Here is a 24,349-nt window from a genome sequence, read left to right as displayed (position 1 = left end):
GTGTGGACTCTGACCACAATCTATTGGTTATGAACTGTAGATTAAAACTGAAGAAACTGCAAAAACGTGGTAATTTAAGGAGATGGGACCTGGATAAACTAACTAAACCAGAAGTTGTACAGAGTTTCAGGGAGAGCATAAGGGAACAAATAGCAGGAATGGGGGAAAGAAATACAGTAGAAGAAGAATGAGTAGCTTTGAGGGATGAAGTAGTGAAGGCAGCAGAGGATGAAGTAGGTAAAAAGACGAGGGCTAGTAGAAATCCTTGGGTAACAGAAGAAATATTAAATTTAATTGATGAAAGGAGAAAATATAAAAATGAAGCAGTCAAAAAGGAATACAAACGTCTCAAAAATGAGATCGACAGGAAGTGCAAAATGGCTAAGCAGGGATGGCTAGAGGATAAATGTAAGGATGTAGAGGCTTATCTCATTAGGGGTAAGATAGATACTGCCTACAGGAAAATTAGAGACACCTTTGTAGAAAAGAGAACCACTTGCATGAATATCAAGAGCTCAGATGGAAACCCAGTTCTAAGCAAAGAAGGGAAAGCAGAAAGGTGGAAGGAGTATATAGAGGATCTATACAAGGGCGATGTACTTGAGGACAATATTATGGAAACGGAAGAGGATGTAGATGTAGATGAAGATGAAATCAGAGATATGATACTGCGTGAAGAGTTTGACAGAGCACTGAAAGACCTGAGTCGAAACAAGGCCCCTGGAGTAGACAACATTCCATTAGAACTACTGACGGCCTTGGGAGAACCAGTCCTGACAAAACTCTACCATCTGGTGAGCAAGATGTATTAGACAGGCAAAATACCCTCAGACTTCAAGAAGAATATAATTATTCCAATCCCAAAGAAAGCAGGTGTTGACAGATGTGAAAATTACCGAACTATCAGTTTAATAAGTCACAGCTGCAAAATACTTACGCGAATTCTTTACAGACAAATGGAAAAACTGGTAGTAGCCGACCTTGGGGAAGATCAGTTTGGATTCCGTAGAAATGTTGGAACACGTGAGGCAATACTGACCCTACAACTTATCGTAGAAAAAAGATTAAGGAAAGGCAAACCTACGTTTCTAGCATTTGTAGACTTAGAGAAAGCTTTTGACAATGTTGACTGGAATAATCTCTTTCAAATTCTGAAGGTGGCAGGGGTAAAATATAGGGAGCGAAAGGCTATTTACAATTTGTATAGAAACCAAATGGCAGTTATATGAGTTGAGGGGCATGAAAGGGAAGCAGTGGTTGGGAAGGGAGTGAGACAGGGTTGTAGCCTCTCCCCGATGTTATTCAATCTGTATATTGAGCAAGCAGTGAAGGAAACAAAAGAAAAATCCGGAGTAGGTATTAAAATCCATGGAGAAGAAATAAAAACTTTGAGGTTCGCCGATGACATTGTAATTCTGTCAGAGACAGCAAAGGACTTGGAAGAGCAGTTGAACGGAATGGATAGTGTCTTGAAAGGAGGATATAAGATGAACATCAACAAAAGCAAAACGAGGGTAATGGAATGTAGTCGAATTAAGTCCGGTGATGCTGAGAGTATTAGATTAGGAAATGAGACACTTAAAGTAGTAAAGGAGTTTTGCTATTTGGCGAGCAAAATAACTGATGATGGTCGAAGTAGAGAGGATATCAAATGTAGACTGGCAATGGGAAGGAAAGCATTTCTGAAGAAGAGAAATTTGTTAACATCGAATATAGATTTAAGTCAGGAAGTCGTTTCTGAAAGTATTTGTATGGAGTGTAGCCATGTATGGAAGTAAAACACGGACGATAAATAGTTTAGACAAGAAGAGAATAGAAGCTTTTGAAATGTGGTGCTACAGAAGAATGCTGAAGATTAGATGGGTAGATCACATAACTAATGAGGAGCTATTGAATGGGATTGGGGAGAAGAGAAGTTTGTGGCACAACTTGACTAGGAGAAGAACATGTTCTGAGGCATCAAGGGATCACCAATTTAGTATTGGAGGGTAGTGTGGAGGGTAAAAATCGTAGAGGGAGACCAAGAGATGAATACACCAAGCAGATTCAGAAGGATCTAGGTTGCAGTAGGTACTGGGAGATGAAGAAGCTTGCACAGGATAGAGTAGCATGGAGAGCTGCATCAAACCAGTCTCAAGACTGAAGACCACAACAACAACAACAACAACAACAACAACAGAACCATCTTACTCGTAATCCTTCATTCAGGTATGTTTCAAAACGCCTGCCGACAATGGATACTTGCAAAACATGTGAAAACTGTATTCCAGTGCAATGAACTTGGCAAGATGTATGGCGATTTCATCAAGCATATTATAAGCTCAGTGACCAGGTGAGAGTAGATGAATTTATTCTGAGATACACAACTCAAGAAGCACCTAAACCAGAGAGAGCTGTGAAGCAAAACAGTTCCAGGAAATGCATGTCTGTAAAGTATTTCATCTGAGTCAAGGGAAGCAGTGGACCCACATTAGTGCAGATTTGTCAGAAGACCACCTTATCAATACTGGGCATAGACAGAGTGAAAGGAGTGTAAAAAGTCATTCACCACAGGTCTGTCACCAAAGGAGATTGGAGGTGGTGACGCAAGATCTCCCAAGTATCTCAAAATACAAGAGGAGGTTAAAGTCTTCATTGAAAAACTACAGCCCGTCAAATCTCACTACTGTAGACGCAGATCTATGAGATTGTACTTGACTACAGATCTGAGTATTCACAAATTATGGAGAAGTTATTGTTGAGGAGCCCTCCCTGAAATGAAAGTGACGTAAGGTTATTTCTGAACAATTTTTTCGACTGATTATAATATTAGTTTCAAGACACCAGCTACTGTTGTATGTTCTGAATGTCAGTTCCTCACCCTGCTTGTCTGTCGCCGAAAGAAAAGTTACCTGCAATGACAAAATTTCACGTGCATAAGGTCAAAGTGGCTGCTTTTAAAGCCCTGTTACAGAAAGAAGTCAGCGGTGATCAAAATTTCCTTCAACTGTCAGAAGAATATGGCCCTGCCCAAGCTATCAGATCTTATTACTCCAGGCAGTTACATGAATATAACCTTACAATCTGCAGAGGTGGGTCAAAATCTCCTCTGAACAAAGAAACAAATATGATCTACAACTGGATCGAATGCCTCAAAGGGTGCAATGAAATTGTTTCCACTTTACACTACCACCTGAACCATTCTGATCTACAGGAGGTTAAAACTGTTGAACTGTATGCAGATGGATGCCCTGGCCAAAATAAGAATTCTACAATGGTTGGAATGCTGTGTTATTGGTTGCAGCTTGAATCTCCCATTAACATTCAAGTAATACATTTAACGTTTACTGTTGTTGAACATTCTTTCCTGCCTCCAGACTGTGTTTGGAAGAATAGAGAAGATGATGTGGAGAAGAAATGCCATTGTGGATCCTGCAGAATATATTGAACTGTTTGAGGAACAAGGTACTGCTCTAAGACTCGGAAGTAATTTCCCCGTACAAAACTGGAAACATGGTGTATCTCCAATAAATAAACCTCCAAGTGGATGGCATTTCCGACTTCACCAGTGTTAAAGAATTATCTTCAAGTAAGGCAAGTCTGCAGTTTTGGTTAGGGGGGAGCCCAATCATAGATGTGCATTGGTGTTTTCTGTTCTCTCTTGAGGAAACATTAGAAAATTGACAATATTACCTTAAGTACTCTACCAAAAGGTGTGCCCCAAACCTGGAAAAATTAAAGGATGTCAATAAACTGCTCTTGAAACGGTTTGGCAAAGTGTGGCAAAGTAATGAGGACTTCATCTTGTATTCTAGCCTGATAAAAAAGGGACATGCAGGGAACGAAAATTTCGCTTAACAGCTAGACGTAGGTGAAAATGAATGTGGTGATGGAGGAGACACTGACTTCAGAATATGAATGATTTGCTGTTAAATCGGCACTCAGATTATTTTCTGGATACACATTATTACATTTTTAAAAATATGTAGGAAAGTAATGTGTATCGTGCAACAGTTACTTGATGTTTTTGGAAAATTTTGTTACATTATGATTGATATTGAGTTTAATTATTGGCATTTAATGTTTTTATCTACTATGACTGAAATATTTTGTGATTTCAAATGACATAAAAGAATGTCAATAATAATTACAATTAATGATGAAAATAATTATTATGTTTTAGCTACATTGCAAAACCCGCCCTTATCTATGATGACAGTTCCAAAACCTTCCTTATCCAATGTTGAGTTCCAAAACATGCCTTATCCAATCTTAATTTGTAAATATCTTCATTACACGTCACAAATTATATGCATCTCTCAGATATATCAATATATATAAGTACCTCGATATAATAATCATGAGCAGATACATTTATTTTACTAAAGGTGAGCAAGAAATGTTTTTTTGGTTTCCTGAAAAATTTACAAAAATGGATAAGATTGATTTTGGAACCATGCACCTCATACAGGGGGCATTTGAAAAGTCTGTGCAAAGTCCGAGAGATGGCACCACTGGCGTGTATCAAGGTCATGTGTAGTTAGTAGCATCTTTGGAAAGGACACACACCAAGTTTCAACCATATTGGTCTATGTCTTTGTGTTTGGCATTCGTGTGAATCGAGGAAGTAGAGTGATTGTCAAAAAATGCATGAAAAGAATTTCGTGCCTCTGAAAGCTTGCAAATTTAAGTAGCTTTATATGTATATTCTCCTGGCACTGCTTGATGAGCAGATTCCTTATCTATCCAATTATGCTTAATTAAGTTTTGGAAAATCATTGGACATATGATTGTAGATTTGTTAGGATGAGAATAAACGGACGTGCTAGGATATATTTTTGTGTGAAATTTATGAAAGGCAAAACGCCTCAGGAGACTAAAGAGAAGCTGGATAAAAATTACGGTGACTCTGCACCTTCGATTAGAACAGTTTATAAGTGGTTTCAAAATTTTCAGAGTGGCCATATGGGCACAAGTGATGCTGAATGTTCTGGATGCCCTGTGGAGGTTACGACTCCAGAAATCATTGATAAAATCCATGATATGGTGATGTATGAAAGAAGAGTTGAGGTGCGTGAGATTGCTAGTGCTGTGGGCATCTCAAATGAATGGGTACATAATATTTTGCATAAATATTTGGACGTGAAAAAGCTATCTGCAAGATGGGTTCCACAATTGCTCATGCTTGACCAAAAATGGAATTGTGTGAAGTGTTGCAAGGATGATTTGCAGCTGTTCAGGAAGAATCCGCAGGACGTTAAGTGTTTTTTCGTCACTGTGGATGAAACGTGGATACATTACTGTACTCCTGAGACCAAACAACAATCTAAACAATGGGTTACAAAGGGAGAATCTGCACCAAAAAGGGTGAAGATCATTCCTTCTGCTGGAAAGGTTATGGCGACTGTCTTTTGGGATTCGCAAGGGATAATCCTCATTGACTATCTGGAAAAGGGTAAAACTGTTACAGGTGCATATTATTCATCATTATTGGACCGTTTGAAAACCGAGCTGCAAGAAAAACGCCGGTGATTGGACCGCAAAAAAGTCTTGTCCATCATGACAATGCACCAGCACACGCCTCAGCAGTCATGGTCGCTCAATTAATGGAAATAGAATTCCAACTTATTTCATATCCCCCCCCCCCCCCCCCCCATTCTCCAGTCTTGGCTCCCTCGGACTACTATTTGTTCCTCAGTTTGAAGAAATGGCTTGTAGGACAAAGATTTTATTCAGACGAGGAGGTGATTACAGCAACTAATAGCAGGCTTGGACAGTTCCTGTTATTCGGAAGGGATCAACAAATTAGAACAGCATTGGACGAAGTGTGTAACTCTAAAAGGAGACTATATTGAAAAATAGAAAAAGGTTTACCCCAAACATGTAAGCAGTTTTTATTTTTGCACGGACTTTTCAAATGCCCCTTGTATGTTATCAAAGGGAGAGCCACCTGTGAAATGACATGTCATATACCAGCTGTTGTGTAAATACTGTTCAGACTTTTACAACAGCTTGACTACCACCCAGTTATCAGTCAGGACGAATGGACATAGGCAGAGAATGTATATTGTCAGCACACAATATCCTGTTGCAGAACGTGCTATACACCATGACAGTTGTGACCTCAGTGCCAGTTTCAACCTATGTGCCATCTGGATTCTTCCCCCAGACACCAGTTTCTCAGAACTCCACAGGAAGGAACTGGCATTACAACATGTCCTTGGTTCTCACCATCCAGCTGGCCTTAATTTACTTTAATTTCTTCACTCTCAGCATTTCGTCACAGTAACTATTCCTTCCTTCTCTCTCTTTTAGTACTCTATATCTTTGAATTTCTGAACTGTCTATTCTGTCCCTCCATCACATCTCACATAGAATACAGTTAGCTTTCCTCTCTTATGAAATTGTGCACGATGTTGTCACAGTAATCCCTGTCTTGTGTATTATGCTATTTGCCTTCTTTAAGCCCTCAGATTTTCAAATCTTGTCTGGTACAGTCTCTAACACTCAGTCTTTTCTTCTCATCCCACCTGGTAAGTCTTCCCTGACCCGGGGTTCTGGATGTCTTTCCGAACTCTCCCCATTTTGCAAACCTCAAAAGTCCTTCCCTTCATCCCTCCTCTTACCACTTCAACCCTTCTGCCAGGAGCAGGATCAACAGCCTCTGAAAGCTTGCAAATTTAAGTATCTTTATATGTATATTCTCCTGGCACTGGTTGGTGAGCAGATTCCTTATCTATCCAATTACACTGAATTAAGTTTTGGAAAATCATTGGACATATGATGGTAGATTTGTTAGGATGAGAATAAACGGACATGCTAGGATATATTTTTGTGTGAAATTAATGAAAGGTTTATGGATGTGGAATCAATAGCAGTTGCATTTTCACAGTGTGTGCAGTTAACATCTTAGTCATAAGAGCAAAGCTGGAGGAGGAGGGGGGGGGAGGGGGGGAGAAGAGGAGAAGTAGAGCATAGAGAGTTACAGCATCTGTAAAGTATTGAATTAATTAACAATGAATGTATACCATAAACTCACCGAAAAGTTGAAGTTTTGATGGGTAAAAACAAAAATCAACAACCTACCCTATCTTCTGAACAAAACCCTTTTCAAGCAGAGTGCGCGCGCGCGCTCACACACACACACACACACACACACACACACACACACACACACACCCTCTCTCTTTATAGCTACATTGTGTCTGTGGAATACACCAATACCAGTATTCACACACCTGTATAGCTACCCATTGCAATATATCTACAAAGATGTGTGTGGTGGGGGTTGGGGGGGTTTCTCAAGCACATACATAATCTAGTTTGAAAAAGGATACAGCAGCCGGAAGCTAATGAAGGCTGCCCCCCCCCCCCCCCCCTTTCCCCCTGAGAATTAAATTCTGTTACTGGTTATAGAGTTGTTACGTGTACTTCTAAATTATTAATGTTTTGCCAGATTAGCACGAGTAAAATCCTGCTTCTGTTGTTGATTGAAATGATCATCAGTGTTAATGAAAGCAAAAGTAGTTTTTGTACAACTACATGATGATGATGATGATGATGATGATGATGATTATTGTTATTGTTATTGTTATTGTTAGCAGAAGTCACATGAGGCATTTCAGTTTCATGTCAGTAGATAATGGGCATGACCAGTTGTATACATATGTTTCCTGTAAATTAAGGAGTAAAGATAACAATACACAAATAGGACTGAAAACTTCACTAGCTGGTGCTGTGCCAGAACTACAGCTACGCATCTCAGCTAGTTGAGCAGTTGTGCCGGGTAGTGTGGATGAGGGGAGGAGGAGATGGAGAATGGTAGCAAGTGTTGTGGAATGGTGGCTTATGACTGGGAGGAAGAGGCAGTAGATACATGTGATAAGAGAGCACAGGCATGGAACGTAGTGGTGATGGTGGTGGTGGTGGTGGTGGTGGTGGTGGTGACGACATGGCCTGAGTGAATTGGGAGGGGGAGACAGAATGGAGGAAAATTTAGGTTCCTAGGGTAGGGATACAGGTTAGTGTGGGACAGAGGACTAATGGAAATAGAAGGCAGGAGGATTAAGGGGTCAAAGGACATGTTGCAACTCCCATCTACATAATTTAGAGAAGCTTGCGTTGAGGAGAATGATCCAGATGGCATGGGCTGTGTGGCAGCCATTGAAATAGAGCATATTGTGTTCAGCATTGTGTTCTGACACTAGGTGGTCAACTCTGCTCTTGACCACAGTTTGACTTTGGCCATTGTTCAAGTGGACAGCCAGTTGATGATGTTCATGCTCACATAAAATTCTGTGCAGAAGTTGCAGTAAAGCTGATAGATGAGATGACTGGTTTCACAAGTGATCCTGCCTCAGACAGGATAAGCCAATGGTCAGACTAGAGTAAGATGATCTTGTTGGGTGTGTAAGACTGGTCTTGCGTCTGTGTCTTCCACATGGCTGTGATGTACGTGGTAAGGTGCTGGGAGATGTTGTGTTATAAGGATGGACTAGGATATTGCACATATTGAGTGGGTGGTGGACCAGCACTTGGGGAGGGTTGGGTGCTCCTAATTTCTGTACGCAATGATAAATAGTCAAAGCTCTGGTGAAGAATATTGTTCACTTGTTCCAGTCTAGGGTGATATTGGGCGATGAGCAGATTGCTCCTTTGCAGCTGGGTGCTGGTGGTTTGGGGGGGGGGGGGGGGGAGGGGGGGAAGGCTCAGGAAATCTGTCTACAGAGTTAGTTTGTGAGATAGTGCCTGTCCATGAAGACCATAGTAAAATCCTCAGCTTAATGGGCAGGAGATTTCTCATCACTGCAGATGTGCCGTCCATGGGTAATCAGACTATATGGGAGTGGTTCTTTATTTTATTTTATTTATTTATTTTTTTTGAAAGGATGAAAACTATCGAAATGCATGTACTATTAGTGGTCAATTTTGCAGTGGCCGCACTCTAAAGAGAAACATAAGTGGTAACATGGATTACATATGTATGCAGTTTTCTCAACTAAAAAAGAGGCCATTGAATAATTCAGACCACAACCTAGCAATGGGAGAAATACAAGTGAGGTTGGAAAAAGTCCGGAGAGGTAAAGCAAAGGAAAGACTAAACATAAAGAGACTCAGAGAGGTAGGAAAGGCATCAGATTTGGAGAACAGATTTGGGAAAATGGCAGAGAGGTGGTGTTCATGAAAGTGTTAATGGCAAATGGATAAAAATGAGGGAAGGACTCGTGGACTCTGCCAAAGAAGTACTAGGAATTAGAGTATCCCACCGCACCAGGAAAGAGTGGATAACAGAAAACATGCTGAAAAAGATGGAAGAGCGGAGAATGTGGAAAAGTGTAGAAACTGAAGAAGGCAAAAAGAGGTACAGGAAACTGAATAATGAATTAAGAAGAGAAACTGAAGAAGCAAGGGAAAAATGGATGAAACAGAAATGCAACGAAATAGAGAAAATGGAGATAGAGGGAAAGTATGAAATGATGTATAGATTGGCTAGTGAGATAGTTTTTGAACGTGAAAGAAAGAGGAATAACTTGGAGATAGAAAGAGCAGATGGTACTCTAGCAGAAGAACCACAGGAGGTTTTGAACAGATGACAAGAATATATTGAATGTCTGTATAAGGGGGGTGAAATGTAAAGCGAAATTAAGGTTGAAGAGGAGCAATATGTGCCGGAAGATGGAAAGGGATTCACCATCTTGGAAGCAGAAGTGGGAAAGGCGCTGAAGGAGATGAAGAATAGGAAGGCATGTGGAATTGATTATTTACCAGCAGAACTGTTGAAGAGTCTGGGAAACAAGGCTAGAAAAGAAATAGTCTACCTCTGTAACAAGATATATGACAAAGGGGAAAGGCCTGAGGACTTCCTTGCAACAGTAATGATACCAATAGAGAAAAAGAGAAACACTAAAAAATGTGAAGAGCATCGGACCATCAGTCTAATTTCTCATGCAGCTAAAGTCTTGCTGAGAGCGTTTAATAGAAGACTATATGGCAAGCTGGATAGAGGTATTGCAGAGGATCAGTTCAGATTTAGAAGAGGAAAAGGAACAAGAGATGATATTGGCCTGTTAAGAACTATAGGGGAAAGATATATGGAAAAAGGTAGAGAAATCTGTGCTGTTTTTATAGATTTAGAGAAGGCTTTTGACAGAGTTCAGTGGAACAAGCTGATGGATATTTTGAAGAGGAAAGGAGTAGATTGGAAAGAGAGATGACTGATACAGAATCTATATTTGCAACAGAAAGTAAGGGTAAGGATTGGAAATGAAATGTCAGAAGGAAGCAGCATTGGATGAGGTGTTAGACAAGGTTGTTGCCTTTCCCCACTGTTGTTTAATGCATACTTTGAAGAGATTATTTCGAAAGCCTTTGATGGGAAAAGAGGAATATGTTTTGGTGGAAAGAGAATAGAATGTATAAGATATGCTGCTGATGTGGTATTATGGCAGAAAGTGAGCGGACAGTGAATAACATACTGAAAGGTCTGAATGAAGCTTGTGTGGAATATGGGATGCAAATAAACACAGCAAAAACAAAGAGTATTGTCATCAGTGCAAGACGCATACTGTCCAATATTAAAATAGGACAATCTACCATTAGCCAAGTAAGCGCATTTAAATATCTTGGAAGCACAATAACTGAAGACTTGACATGTCACCAGGAGGTGAAAACTCGAATTGCCACAGCGAAGGAGGCATTCAACAGAAAGAGGAGACTCTAATGTGGCAAATTAGATAAAGGTCTAAGGAAAATGCTTGGCAAATGTATTGTCTGGAGTGTGGCTCTATATGGGGCAGAAACTTGGATGCTGAGACGAGAGGATGAAAAAAGGTTAGAAGCATTTGAGATGTGGATGTGGAGGAGAATGGAGAGAATAAGCTGGATTGAAAGAGTGAGTAATGAAAGAGTAATCGAAAGGGTTGGGGAGAGAAGGTGTCTGCTGAAGGTTGTAAGAGAAAGGAAAAAGAACTGGTTGGGACATTCACTGAGAAGGGAGTGCTTGCTAGTAGATGCTTTGGAAGGATTGGTTTGTGGGAGAAGACTGAGACAAAGAAGGAGATACAAGATGATAGATGACATAAAGGGAAGAGGAAATTATGCAGACCTGAGGAGGATGGCAGAAGACTGGGCAGCCTGGAGAACTACCATGTGAAAACCTGCCTTTTGGCAGAACACTGATGATGATTATGAATTTTGTTTTGTGTGTTGGCCATTGTGAGGTCTAAGAAAACTATTAGCACAAAGTAAACATATTACCTCATATTTGGGGGGGGGGGGGGGGGGGGGGAGGGGGGGGGGGAGGGAATAATAACAAGCCACAGTTTAAATGAAGATGACATCATTGGCTTTGATTTAGTCTGAAAAATACAGATTTCTATACGTACTAACTAATAATGGTTTTTGGAACAAGACATACAGATCATCTTACAACAGTTGGGCCAAATGAATTTAGTACACACTTTTCGTGTACTACTACTTTGTGAACTTCTGCTGTAATAACAATGATCCACAGGACTCCTCTGTGTCATTCCCAAAGTTGATGGCTGGCTGTCCACCAGAAGAATGACAGAGTTTTTTATTTTGAAGGACAGTCTTCTTGGTAACTTTTTTTTCCTAATCTTCAGTGAGCCAGAGGTTTCAACCAGGGACAGGTAAATAAGGAAATCTCAATGTCAAACAGCAGTGTAGTTATGGTTGTTGTTGTTGTTGTTGTTGTTGTGGTCTTCAGTCCAGAGACGGGATTGATGCAGCTCTCCATGCTACCCTATCCTGTGCAAGCTTCATCATCTCTCAGTACCTACTGCAACCTACATCCTTATGAATCTGTTTAGTGTATTCATCTCTTGGTCTCCCTCTACGATTAAACCCTCCACGCTGCCCTCCAATACTAAATTGGTGATCCCTTGATGCCTTGGATCAGATCATGTCCTACAAACTGATCCCTTCTTCTGGTCAAGTTGTGACACAAACTCTTCTTTTCCCCAATTCTATTCAATACCTCCTCATTAGTTGTGAGATCTATCCATCTAATCTTCAGCATTCTTCTGTAGCACCATATTTTGAAAGCTTCTATTCTCTTCTTGTACAAACTATTTATCGTACATGTTTCACTTCCATACATGGCTACACTCCATACAAATACTTTCAGAAATTACTTGCTGACACACATATCTATACTCAATGTTAACAAATTTCTGTTGTCCAGAAACGCTTTCCTTGCCATTGCCAGTCTACATTTTATATCCTGTCTAGTTTGACCATCATCTGTTATTTTGCTCTCCAAGTAGCAAAACTAATCTACTACTTTAAGTGTCTCATTTCCTAATCTAATTCCTTCAGCATCACCCGACTTAATTTGGCCACCTTCCATTACACTCGTTTGGCTTTTTGTATGTTCATCTTATATCCTCCTTTCAAGATACTGTCCATTCTGTTCAACTGCTCTTGCTGGTCCTTTGCTGTCTCTGATAGAATTACAATGTCATCAGCAAACCTCAAAGTTTTTATTTCTTATGCATGGATTTTAATTCCTACTCCGAATTTTTCTTTTGTTTCCTTTACTGCTTGTTCAATGAACAGATTGAATAACATTGGGGATAGGCTACAACCCTGTCACCATCCCTTCCCGACTAGTGCCTCCCTTTCATGCCTCTTGACTCTTATAACTGCCATCTGGTTTCTGTAGTTATGGTTCACTGCATAAATGCAGTGAATGCAAAGTGCCGTTGAGGGTGCTAAGGTGCAGGAAATCAGAAATTCAAGATGATGACCTCGTACCATATTTTATGGATATGTCATATAGCATGCACATCTTACCAACTACATCCAAATCATTATTCGTACAGATGTATTAGCTTATTATTTCTGGTTCCTTTTCAGATCCTGTATCTGCATCAATTTTTGTGTCATTGTGTATTGTTGACATCAAAATCACCACTTTGTTAGGGTTCAACGTGTAATAAACCGATGTGCAAGGGGGCTGGAAGCCAAATTTTGAAGAATTTATTGGATTGCTGTTTGCCACACACAAGTCTTTGGGGACGTCTCTCTTGTCCATCCACACTGTGACAACCATGGACCATGGTTGTTCTACTTTCAAACAGCTGCTTAGCAACATGAAGTGAAGAGAACCAGTTGTCCATTGTTATATCGATGTTTTTGCCGAGCACAGAATGTATGATTCTCATTACCACATCATCTCTTTCATTACCGTAGCGATATGGCCCTTCTCATTGTAGGCCTGCATATATTTCCAAATTGAAAGTATATGGGTAGTGAGCATGGACAAGCACAAATACCTCCACTCTGTATTTTGTGGGCTTGCTAGGAATATACTGCCTAAATGGACAGTGTCCCCTGAATGCCAAAAGCTGTTCATCCAAAGTCGTTTCAGCACTCTGGAACACAATAGTGTTGAAAATTTGTAAGGAACATACAAAATACTTCATGTATTGGGGCGAATTTGTCAATTTTTGCATGAACTTCCCAGTCAGCAATATCAGACAGCAAAGTTCTGATAAAAACTTTGTTTGAGTGTAGTCAAATACACACACAAAAGGATAATTATTCTTGATATGGTCTATTTTTATGTTGGTGTATGTGACTTATGAGGTCAATGATATTATTTACCAAAAAGGGATGTGCAATCTTCAGTAGTAGTTTTCTGTTTGCAGTTCCTTTAGGATGAGGAACCACATATTCAATGTTATGAGTTCTACTTGGTCCTACATTCAGAGTAGTAGTCTTTGACCATATCATGTCACCTACACAAGTGTTACAATCAACCTACCTACTTATCTGGGATGGTTCATGACTTGAAAATTCAGGACTGTTTTCAGATGCCTTACTAGGGGCTTCTTTCTCTTGCTCAGACTCAGGCTGATGGTCCTGCTGTCCCAGAACATAATCTGCATCATTAGAATTCGTGAGGATTATCTTTCTCCTCCTCAGTCTTCTTCAGCAACGCTAGAATTCGAGCTTCTTGCCTCTGATCCATAATTTTGCAAAAATTAAATCAAACTACATGATTATTTTAAATGTTTGTATGCTGTAAAACAATAATCAGTTAATATAATAAACATATTCCAACAAAGTGAGGAAAAAATGGACTAGGGAAAAAAATGTGTTCCAAAAATACTTAAGTAATAGTTTGGATATAATAGAGGGAAACATTCCATGTGGGAAAAATATATCTAAAAACAAAGATAATGTGACTTACCAAATGAAAGCACTGGCAGGTCAATAGACACACAAACAAACACAAACATACACACAAAATTCAAACTTTCGCAACCAACGGTTGCTTCATCAGGAAAGAGGGAAGGAGAGGGAAAGACGAAAGGATGTGGGTTTTAAGGGAGAGGGTAAGGAGTCATTCCAATCCCGGGAGCGGAAGGACTTACCTTAGGGGGAAAAAAGGACAGGTATACACTCGCACACACACCCATATCCAACCGCAAATACACAGACACAAGCAGACATTTGTAAAGGCAAAGAGTTTCGGTAGAGATGTCAGTCGAGGCAGAAGTACAGAGGCAAAGATGTTGTTGAATGACAGGTGAGGTATGAGTGGCGGCAACTTGAAATTAGCAGAGGTTGAGGCCTGGCGGGTAACGAGAAGAGTGGATATGCTGAAGGGCAATTTCCCATCTTCGGAGTCCTGACAGGTTGGTGTTAGTGGGAAGTATCCAGATAACCCGGACGGTGTAACACTGTGCCAAGATGTGCTGGCCGTGCACCAAGGCATTTTTAGCCACGGGGCGATCCTCATTACCAACAAACACTGTCTGCCTGTGTCCATTCATGCGAATGGACAGTTTGTTGCTGGTCATTCCCACATAGAAAGCTTCACAGTGTAGGGAGGTCAGTTGGTAAATCACATGGGTGCTTTCACACGTGGCTCTGCCTTTGATCGTGTACACCTTCCGGGTTACAGGACTGGAGTGTGGTGGTGGGAGGGTGCATGGGACAGGTTTTACACCGGGGGCAGTTACAAGGGTAGGAGCCTGAGGGTAGGGAAGGTGGTTTGGGGATTTCATAGGGATGAACTAAGAGGTTACGAAGGTTAGGTGGACGGCGGAAAGACACCCTTGGTGGAGTGGGGAGGATTTCATGAAGGATGGATCTCATTTCAGGGCAGGATTTGAGGAAGTCGTATCCCTGCTGGAGAGCCACATTCAGAGTCTGATCCAGTCCCGGAAAGTATCCTGTCACAAGTGGGGCACTTTTGTGGTTCTTCTGTGGGAGGTTCTGGGCTTGAGGGGATGAGGAAGTAGCTCTGGTTATTTGCTTCTGTACCAGGTCGGGAGGGTAGTTGTGGGATGCGAAAGCTGTTTTCAGGTTGTTGGTGTAATGGTTCAGGGATTCCAGACTGGAGCAGATTCGTTTGCCACGAAGACTGTAGGGAAGGCTGTAGGGAAGGGACCGTTTGATGTGGAATGGGTGGCAGCTGTCATAATGGAGGTACTGTTGCTTGTTGATGGGTTTGATGTGGACGGACGTGTGAAGCTGGCCATTGGACAGATGGAGGTCAACGTCAAGGAAAGTGGCATGGGATTTGGAGTAGGACCAGGTGAATCTGATGGAACCAAAGGAGTTGAGGTTGGAGAGGAAATTCTGGAGTTCTTCTTCACTGTGAGTCCAGATCATGAAGATGTCATCAATAAATCTGTACCAAACTTTAGGTTGGCAGGCCTGGGTAACCAAGAAGGCTTCCTCTAAGCAACCCATGAATAGGTTGGCGTACGAGGGGGCCATCCTGGTACCCATGACTGTTCCCTTTAATTGTTGTTATGTCTGGCCTTCGAAAGTGAAGAAGTTGTGGGTCAGGATGAAGCTGGCTAAGGTAATGAGAAAAGAGGTTTTAGGTGGGGTGGCAGGTGATCAGCGTGAAAGGAACTGCTCCATCGCAGCGAGGCCCTGGACGTGCGGAATATTTGTGTATAAGGAAGTGGCATCAACTCCATTCCTGTAACCCGGAAGGTGTACACGATCAAAGGCAGAGCCACGTGTGAAAGCACCCACGTGATTTACCAACTGACCTGCCTACACTGTGAAGCTTTCTATGTGGGAATGACCAGCAGCAAACTGTCCATTCGCATGAATGGACACAGGCAGACAGTGTTTGTTGGTAATGAGGATCACCCTGTGGCTAAACATGCCTTGGTGCACGGCCAGCACATCTTGGCACAGTGTTACACCGTCCGGGTTATCTGGATACTTCCCACTAACACCACCTGTCAGAACTCCGAAGATGGGAACTTGCCCTTCAGTATATCCTCTCTTCTCGTTACCCGCCAGGCCTCAACCTCCGCTAATTTCAAGTTGCCGCCGCTCATACCTCACCTGTCTTTCAACAACATCTTTGCCTCTGTACTTCTGCCTCGACTAACATTTCTACCGAGACTCTTTGTACACCTGTCCTTTTTTCCCCCTAAGGTAAGTCTCTCCTCTCCCGGGATTGGAATGACTCCTTACCCTCTCCCTTAAAACCCACATCCTTTCGTCTTTCCCTCTCCTTCCCTCTTTCCTGATGAAGCAACCGTTGGTTGCGAAAGCTTGAATTTTGTGTGTATGTTTGTGTGTCTATCGACCTGCCAGCGCTTTCGTTTGGTAAGTCACATCATCTTTGTTTTTAGATATATAAGTAATAGTTTGTGCATATTACAATGGTAGATCACAGCCTTTAACAAGCTCCTGTGGCACAAGAAGTGACCTGCACTTGTACTATGCTGAGAAGGTCCCCCAACAATCAGTCTTAAAGTACACAGAGGCTCAAAGCAGTGTCACTACTTGATTTTCAAATTTTTTTGAATTTCCACAGGTGGGTCACTTATGTAATTCCTGCAACTACTGCAGGGTTTGGGCTTGATATGGTGAGAGGTATGAAGCCGTTAGAGATGCGGAGTTATAAGTCCGGGGAGATGGCTTATTGGATTGGGGAGGACTGGGTGAAGATATTGACGCTGTGGGGGAATGTGAATGGGATGTGTTGGCCCTGGGTCTAGATCATGAAGATGTCATCAGTGAACCAGAACCTGACAAGCCGTTTGAGGTTTTCAGGTGGCTTTGAAGTTTTCCTTCAGATAGACTGTAAACAGGTTGGCATAGTGGGATGGGAGGATGCGACCAGGTTGGCATAGTGGGATGGGAGGATGCGACACTGGTGCCTATGGCCTTGCTGCAAATTGTTTTTTATGTCTTCCCTGCAAAGGTGAAGTGGTTATGCGTGAAGATGTAGCTAGATGTGTAAGGGGTGAGGTGACGCTCAGATATTCTGAGCTGCTTCTACAAATATTTAATCAAATTTAACTTTGACATGATCCCACAACAAGAAACTATTGAGCCAGTCTCAAAAAATATGTTGTATATGCCAGTCACTTTCTGATTCTCTAGTTTAATTTGGAAACATGCAGCTTCTGATACTATTTACCCATCTAGATGCTACGACCATTTACCTTATCTGCTGATATTCAAGGTTAGATTATAGCTGACAGTGTTATGAAAAGGATAGATTGCTACTCACCATATATTGGAGATAGGCACAACAAAAAGATAATCAAAAGAGTAAGCTTTCAGCTCAAAAAGATCTTCCTCTAAATGAGACGAAACACACACACTGTTACGCAAATGCCACTCGTGCAGTTTGTGATTTTAGTTTGCATGAATGTGCATGTGTATGTTGTCTTAATTCAGATGAATGACTTTTTGGGCCAAAAGATTACTTGTTCGACGATCTTTTTGTTGTGTCTCTCTGTGATGCAACATCTCTGCTACATGGTGAGTAGCATTCTATCCTTTTCATAATATGGTCATTATTCCATCTTGGATTTTCCATTGTAAGATTATAGCTGAATACTTAAGCAAATTTATATTAAAACATCCGGAACAGAAGTCTGCTTACTAAAGAAGCAGGTAAAACTGTAAGAGAAGATATGTAAATACAGTGAAAGGTTGTTGCCTGAGAATATAAATGCCTTTTCAGAGAGTAGAAAAAGGGATAGTTGGAAGAGAAGAAAGTGATAAAAAGATGGCTGTGAATAAGCTGCTCAAGATACTGAATATAAAAGAACTGCTTGGAAATCGAAACTAAATCAAATTAAGCCTCCAGTTAGGCAACTTTTGTTATTCATCATACATGAAAACACCAAATTACTGAGTTCAAGTTCAAAAAGTTGGTGTAAACAGGGCTATGGCTGTGACAATACACACATGCCTTTCGTGATTAACATTATTGCATTGTGGCTTAGCAATCTCTCTCTTTCTCTCTTTAATGCCATTTTATGGTGTCAGCTGCTGAAACATTTTTTAAAGGTTTTGTGGCATATATCTAACACAAGTGTAACAATTCATGATCAAGCAGAAATGATGCACAGACTGTCCATTTGAAAAGAAAGAAAAAGGGAATAGCAAAATACTAGTAAATGAAATTATAGGATAATGTATAGTGTCATTTCTCAGTAGCCTTGAAGTTTCCTCTAAAATGTATGTTATCCTGAAGGTAATTTTTGAAATCCGCAGACTTAATGGAATGATTTGCTTTTCTTGCTTGTCATTTTCTTGTCACCGTTAAAGCAGATTTCATGTATGAAATTGATGTTTCATTATTTTAATTTTAATGAACTTCTTGCACATACATTAATTTTTGGCTGCAAAGTAACCAAATCTGCTCCTTCCATTTCCTCCCTGTCCACTCTCATTTCAAATTTGTCATTAGGTCCTTTTTGATTATTTTACAGGGATCGTGTGAGTTCAATATGGCAGGTCGTAAGAGACCATATGTATAGTCTAGTAATGAGTGCCTCAGCTTGTGATCATTGTTTCTTGATGGAGAGGTCTGTTGTTGGTTTGCTGCGATTGGCCATTCGACTTATGCGAAGAGAAGACATGAGCCCTATGGTGAGATGAAATACCTATTTATGCCTGTTCATTTGTACCTCTTCAAATTCTATAATGTTGTAGGTTTATTTGTACCAGATCGACATTGGAATATCGTAAATGTGTGTGCAGAAATTTTGTTTCCAATCTTAGTTCCAATAAGAACATCGCTTACACAATCAGTACTAGATTATTCTTAGCTAGAGAACCATGTAAAGCATGCACAGCGTATTTGTCGTATATGATGTATCTAACACCATCTATGCTTGACATCTGTGTTAGGTCAAAGGGTTAGGCTACAGCAGTCTCTAACAGATATGATAGCATAATTATCTGTATAAGAGCTCTTTGTGAAATATTATGTTTGTTAATGAATTGCAACACTATAACTTTGTGTACTTCATAAATGCTTAGTGAACTGTTCTTCTGGTCAGTAAATTAAGAATAGAAGTGAAAAGAATGAGTGAGGGAAATAACTCTTTCCATGGCATTTTGGCTTGACCAAACACTATTACACATTTTAGAAGTGCATAGTGTATTCTCACTTTGTTGAAATTGATTAGTTTGAGTTATGAATTTCTAAAGTTACTATGTTTTTCAGTGAGATTTTTGTGAAAAAGAATGACCATGGGCAGTGTAGAGGTGCTGCTCCACTGTGACAATGAAATTATCACTATATATATATATATATATATATATATATATATATATATATATATATATATATGTCTGCTTGTGTCTGTATGTGTGGATGGATATGTGTGTGTGTGTGCGCGCGCGAGTGTATACCTGTCATTTTTTCCCCCTAAGGTAAGTCTTTCCGCTCCCGGGATTGGAATGACTCCTTACCCTCTCCCTTAAAACCCACTTCCTTTCGTCTTTCCCTCTCCTTCCCTCTTTCCTGATGAGGCAACAGTTTGTTGTGAAAGCTTGAATTTTGTGTGTATGTTTATGTTTGTTTGTGTGTCTATTGACCTGCCAGTGCTTTCGTTCGGTAGGTCACCTCATCTTATATATATATGTATATATAAAAACAAAGATGAGGTGACTTACCGAACAAAAGCGCTGGCAGGTTGATAGACACACAAACAAACACAAACATACACACAAAATTCAAGCTTTCGCAACAAACTGTTGCCTCATCAGGAAAGAGGGAAGGAGAGGGGAAGACGAAAGGAAGTGGGTTTTAAGGGAGAGGGTAAGGAGTCATTCCAATCCCGGGAGCGGAAAGACTTACCTTAGGGGGAAAAAAGGACAGGTATACACTCGCACACACGCACATATCCATCCACACATACAGACACAAGCAGACATATTTAAAGACAAAGAGTTTGGGCAGAGATGTCAGTCGAGGCAGAAGTGTAGAGGCAAAGAAGTTGTTGAAAGACAGGTGAGGTATGAGTGGCGGCAACTTGAAATTAGCGGAGATTGAGGCCTGGCGGATGACGAGAAGAGAGGATGTACTGAAGGGCAAGTTCCCATCTCCGGAGTTCGGATAGGTTGGTGTTGGTGGGAAGTATCCAGATAACCCGGACGGTGTAACACTGTGCCAAGATGTGCTGGCTGTGCACCAAGGCATGTTTAGCCACAGGGTGATCCTCATTACCAACAAACACTGTCTGCCTGTGTCCATTCATGCGAATGGACAGTTTGTTGCTGGTCATTCCCACATAGAATGCATCACAGTGTAGGCAGGTCAGTTGGTAAATCACATGGGTGCTTTCACACGTGGCTCTGCCTCTGATCGTGTACACCTTCCGGGTTACAGGACTGGAGTAGGTGGTGGTGGGAGGGTGCATGGGACAGGTTTTGCATCGGGGGGCGGTTACAAGGATAGGAGCCAGAGGGTAGGGAAGGTGGTTTGAGGATTTCATAGGGATGAACTAACAGGTTACGAAGGTTAGGTGGACGGCGGAAAGACACTCTTGGCGGAGTGGGGAGGATTTCATGAAGGATGGATCTCATTTCAGGGCAGGATTTGAGGAAGTCGTATCCCTGCTGGAGAGCCACATTCAGAGTCTGGTCCAGTCCCGGAAAGTATCCTGTCACAAGTGGGGCACTTTTGTGGTTCTTCTGTGGGGGATTCTGTGTTTGAGGGGATGAGGAAGTGGCTCTGGTTATTTGCTTCTGTACCAGGTCGGGAGGGTAGTTGCGGGATGCAAAAGCTGTTTTCAGGTTGTTGGTGTAATGATTCAGGGATTCCGGACTGGAGCAGATTCGTTTGCCACGAAGACCTAGGCTGTAGGGAAGGGACCGTTTGATGTGGAATGGGTGGCAGCTGTCATAATGGAGGTACTGTTGCTTGTTGGTGGGTTTGATGTGGACGGACGTGTGAAGTTGGCCATTGGACAGGTGGAGGTCAACGTCAAGGAAAGTGGCATGGGATTTGGAGTAGGACCAGGTGAAACTGATGGAACCAAAGGAGTTGAGGTTGAAGAGGAAATTCTGGAGTTCTTCTTCACTGTGAGTCCAGATCATGAAGATGTCATCAATAAATCTGTACCAAACTTTAGGTTGGCAGACTTGGGTAACCAAGAAGGCTTCCTCTAAGCGACCCATGAATAGGTTGGCGTACGAGGGGGCCATCCTGGTGCCCATGGCTGTTCCCTTTAATTGTTGGTATGTCTGGCCCTCAAAAGTGAAGAAGTTGTGGGTCAGGATGAAGCTGGCTAAGGTGATGAGGAAAGAGGTTTTAGGTAGGGTGGCAGGTGATCGGCGTGAAAGGAAATGCTCCATCGCAGCGAGGCCCTGGACGTGCGGAATATTTGTGTATAAGGACGTGGCATCAATGGTTACAAGGATGGTTTCCGGGGGTAACAGATTGGGTAAGGATTCCAGGCGTTCAAGGAAGTGGTTGGTGTCCTTGATGAAGGATGGGAGACTGCATGTAATGGGTTGAAGGTGTTGATCTACGTAGGCAGAGATACGTTCTGTGGGGGCTTGGTAACCAGCTACAATGGGGCGGCCAGGATGATTGGGTTTGTGGATTTTAGGAAGAAGGTAGAAGGTAGGAGTGCGGGGTGTCGGTGGGGTCAGGAGGTTGATGGAGTCAGGTGAAACGTTTTGCAGGGGGCCTAAGGTTCTGAGGATTCCTTGAAGCTCCGCCTGGACATCGGGAATGGGGTTACCTTGGCAAACTTTGTATGTGGTGTTGTCTGAAAGCTGACGCAGTCCCTCAGCCACATACTCCCGACGATCAAGTACCACGGTCGTGGAACCCTTGTCCGCCGGAAGAATGACGATGGATCGGTCAGCCTTCAGATCACGGATAGCCTGGGCTTCAGCAGTGGTGATGTTGGGTGTAGGATTAAGGTTTTTTAAGAAGGATTGAGATGCAAGGCTGGAAGTCAGAAATTCCTGGAAGGTTTGGAGAGGGTGATTTTGAGGAAGAGGAGGTGGGTCCCGCTGTGACGGAGGACGGAACTGTTCCAGGCAGGGTTCAATTTGGATGGTGTCTTGAGGAGTCGGATCATTAGGAGTAGGATTAGGATCATTTTTCTTCGTGGCAAGGTGATACTTCCAGCAGAGAGTACGAGTGTAGGACAGTATATCTTTGACGAGGGCTGTTTGGTTGAATCTGGGAGTGGGGCTGAAGGTGAGGCCTTTGGATAGGACAGAGGTTTCGGATTGGATGAGAGGTTTGGAGGAAAGGTTAACTACTGAATTGTGGTTCCAGATTGTGTTGATCGGAATTTTGAGTTTTTGGAGGGAGTGGAGCTGGAAGTGGGAGATTGAGTAGATGGGAGAGACTGGATTTGTGTGCAATGAGAGGAGGTTGAGGTTTGCTGGAAAGGTTGTGAAGGGTGAGTGAGTTGCCTTTCCGGAGGTGGGAAACCAGGAGATTGGATAGTTTTTTGAGGTGGAGGGTGGCATGCTGTTCTAATTTGCGGTTGGCCTGTAGGCATCCTCCTATGTGGGAATGACCAGCAACAAACTGTCCATTCGCATGAATGGACACAGGCAGACAGTGTTTGTTGGTAATGAGGATCACCCTGTGGCTAAACATGCCTTGGTGCACAGCCAGCACATCTTGGCACAGTGTTACACCGTCCGGGTTATCTGGATACTTCCCACCAACACCAACCTATCCGAACTCCGGAGATGGGAACTTGCCCTTCAGTATATCCTCTCTTCTCGTCATCCGCCAGGCCTCAATCTCCGCTAATTTCAAGTTGCCGCCACTCATACCTCACCTGTCTTTCAACAACTTCTTTGCCTCTACACTTCTGCCTCGACTGACATCTCTGCCCAAACTCTTTGTCTTTAAATATGTCTGCTTGTGTCTGTATGTGTGGATGGATATGTGCGTGTGTATACCTGTCCTTTTTTCCCCCTAAGGTAAGTCTTTCCGCTCCCGGGATTGGAATGACTCCTTACCCTCTCCCTTAAAACCCACTTCCTTTCGTCTTCCCCTCTCCTTCCCTCTTTCCTGATGAGGCAACAGTTTGTTGTGAAAGCTTGAATTTTGTGTGTATGTTTGTGTTTGTTTGTGTGTCTATCGACCTGCCAGCGCTTTTGTTCGGTAAGTCACCTCATCTTTGTTTTTATATATAATTTTTCCCACGTGGAATGTTTCCTTCCATTATATATATATATATATATATATATATATATATATATATATATATATATATATTATTCAGAACAGAACACATTCAGTACTCAGTTCTGTAGTTCAACCTTAAAAAGTATTAGCTATGATTTGGTTGTTGTTTGTAAAGAGATATTGTGAGACCACAAGATTAAAGATAAGTAAAAGATTGAAATGAAAGAAACATTAAAATGTTTCTAGTTTCATATCATTTTAAACAACATGTTATAGGGTACAACTAACAGCAATAAACTTTTATGAATTTTTTCCATTGTGGATGAGTTATTATTATTATTATTAGTAGTAGTATAACAGATGAAACACAGAGGTAGGCTTTTGTAGCAAAATAACCATAGCATGCACCATATAGCCATTCTGCAGAACAGAGTGTAATGTAAGAGTGGTTAAGAAAGAAAGAGATGGTTACTGAAGCAATGTGTGCAAACAGATGAGGAAATTGCAAGAGCTAAAGACATTTTGTATGAATTGTGATGGATGAAAGCTAATTTTCCTTTAAGAAAGTTGGGGAAAGAAGATCATAAAATAAAGGAACCTCTCAGTTTTGATTAGGCCAAATGAGGTTTTACAGACTGACAGGTTCTCTAAGGGAGAGAGACGTTAAAGCGCCAGAGCGCAACATTAGAATGGGGTTGATGAAAGATGTATGAACTATTTGCATGGAAAAGAGTAGAGGATACCAAATGAAGATGTGAAAATGATGAGTGCTGTTTTTTAATATCATATCTTTCAGCCTACTGTGTACGTTCGAGCCATATATCCGTCTTACTGCCAGGTGGTGGTCTGAGTTTGAATATCACTTTAGTACAAATTTCCATTCATTACAGTGCAGATTTATCATTTTTGAGCAGGTTTCACTGTTATTTCATGCCAGCGCATTACATT

The 24,349-nt window shown here is 41.6% G+C and overlaps 1 protein-coding gene across 3 annotated transcripts in view; it reads left to right on the top strand.

The window, feature by feature from the left end:
• Positions 1–24,349, top strand: part of LOC126458048 (Golgi-specific brefeldin A-resistance guanine nucleotide exchange factor 1) — a 317,427-nt gene that overhangs the window by 145,490 nt on the left and 147,588 nt on the right. For all 3 annotated transcript variants that reach the window (XM_050094843.1, XM_050094842.1, XM_050094841.1), the window contains exon 22: positions 18,717–18,876. In XM_050094843.1, the coding sequence (XP_049950800.1) occupies positions 18,717–18,876 (160 nt within the window). The remainder of the gene's footprint in view (positions 1–18,716; positions 18,877–24,349) is intronic.

The sequence above is a fragment of the Schistocerca serialis genome, chromosome 2, assembly GCF_023864345.2.
Source record: "Schistocerca serialis cubense isolate TAMUIC-IGC-003099 chromosome 2, iqSchSeri2.2, whole genome shotgun sequence".
Taxonomy (NCBI): domain Eukaryota; kingdom Metazoa; phylum Arthropoda; class Insecta; order Orthoptera; family Acrididae; genus Schistocerca; species Schistocerca serialis.
Note: the sequence above shows the minus strand (reverse complement) of the source record. Positions and strands in the feature narration are given on the sequence as shown.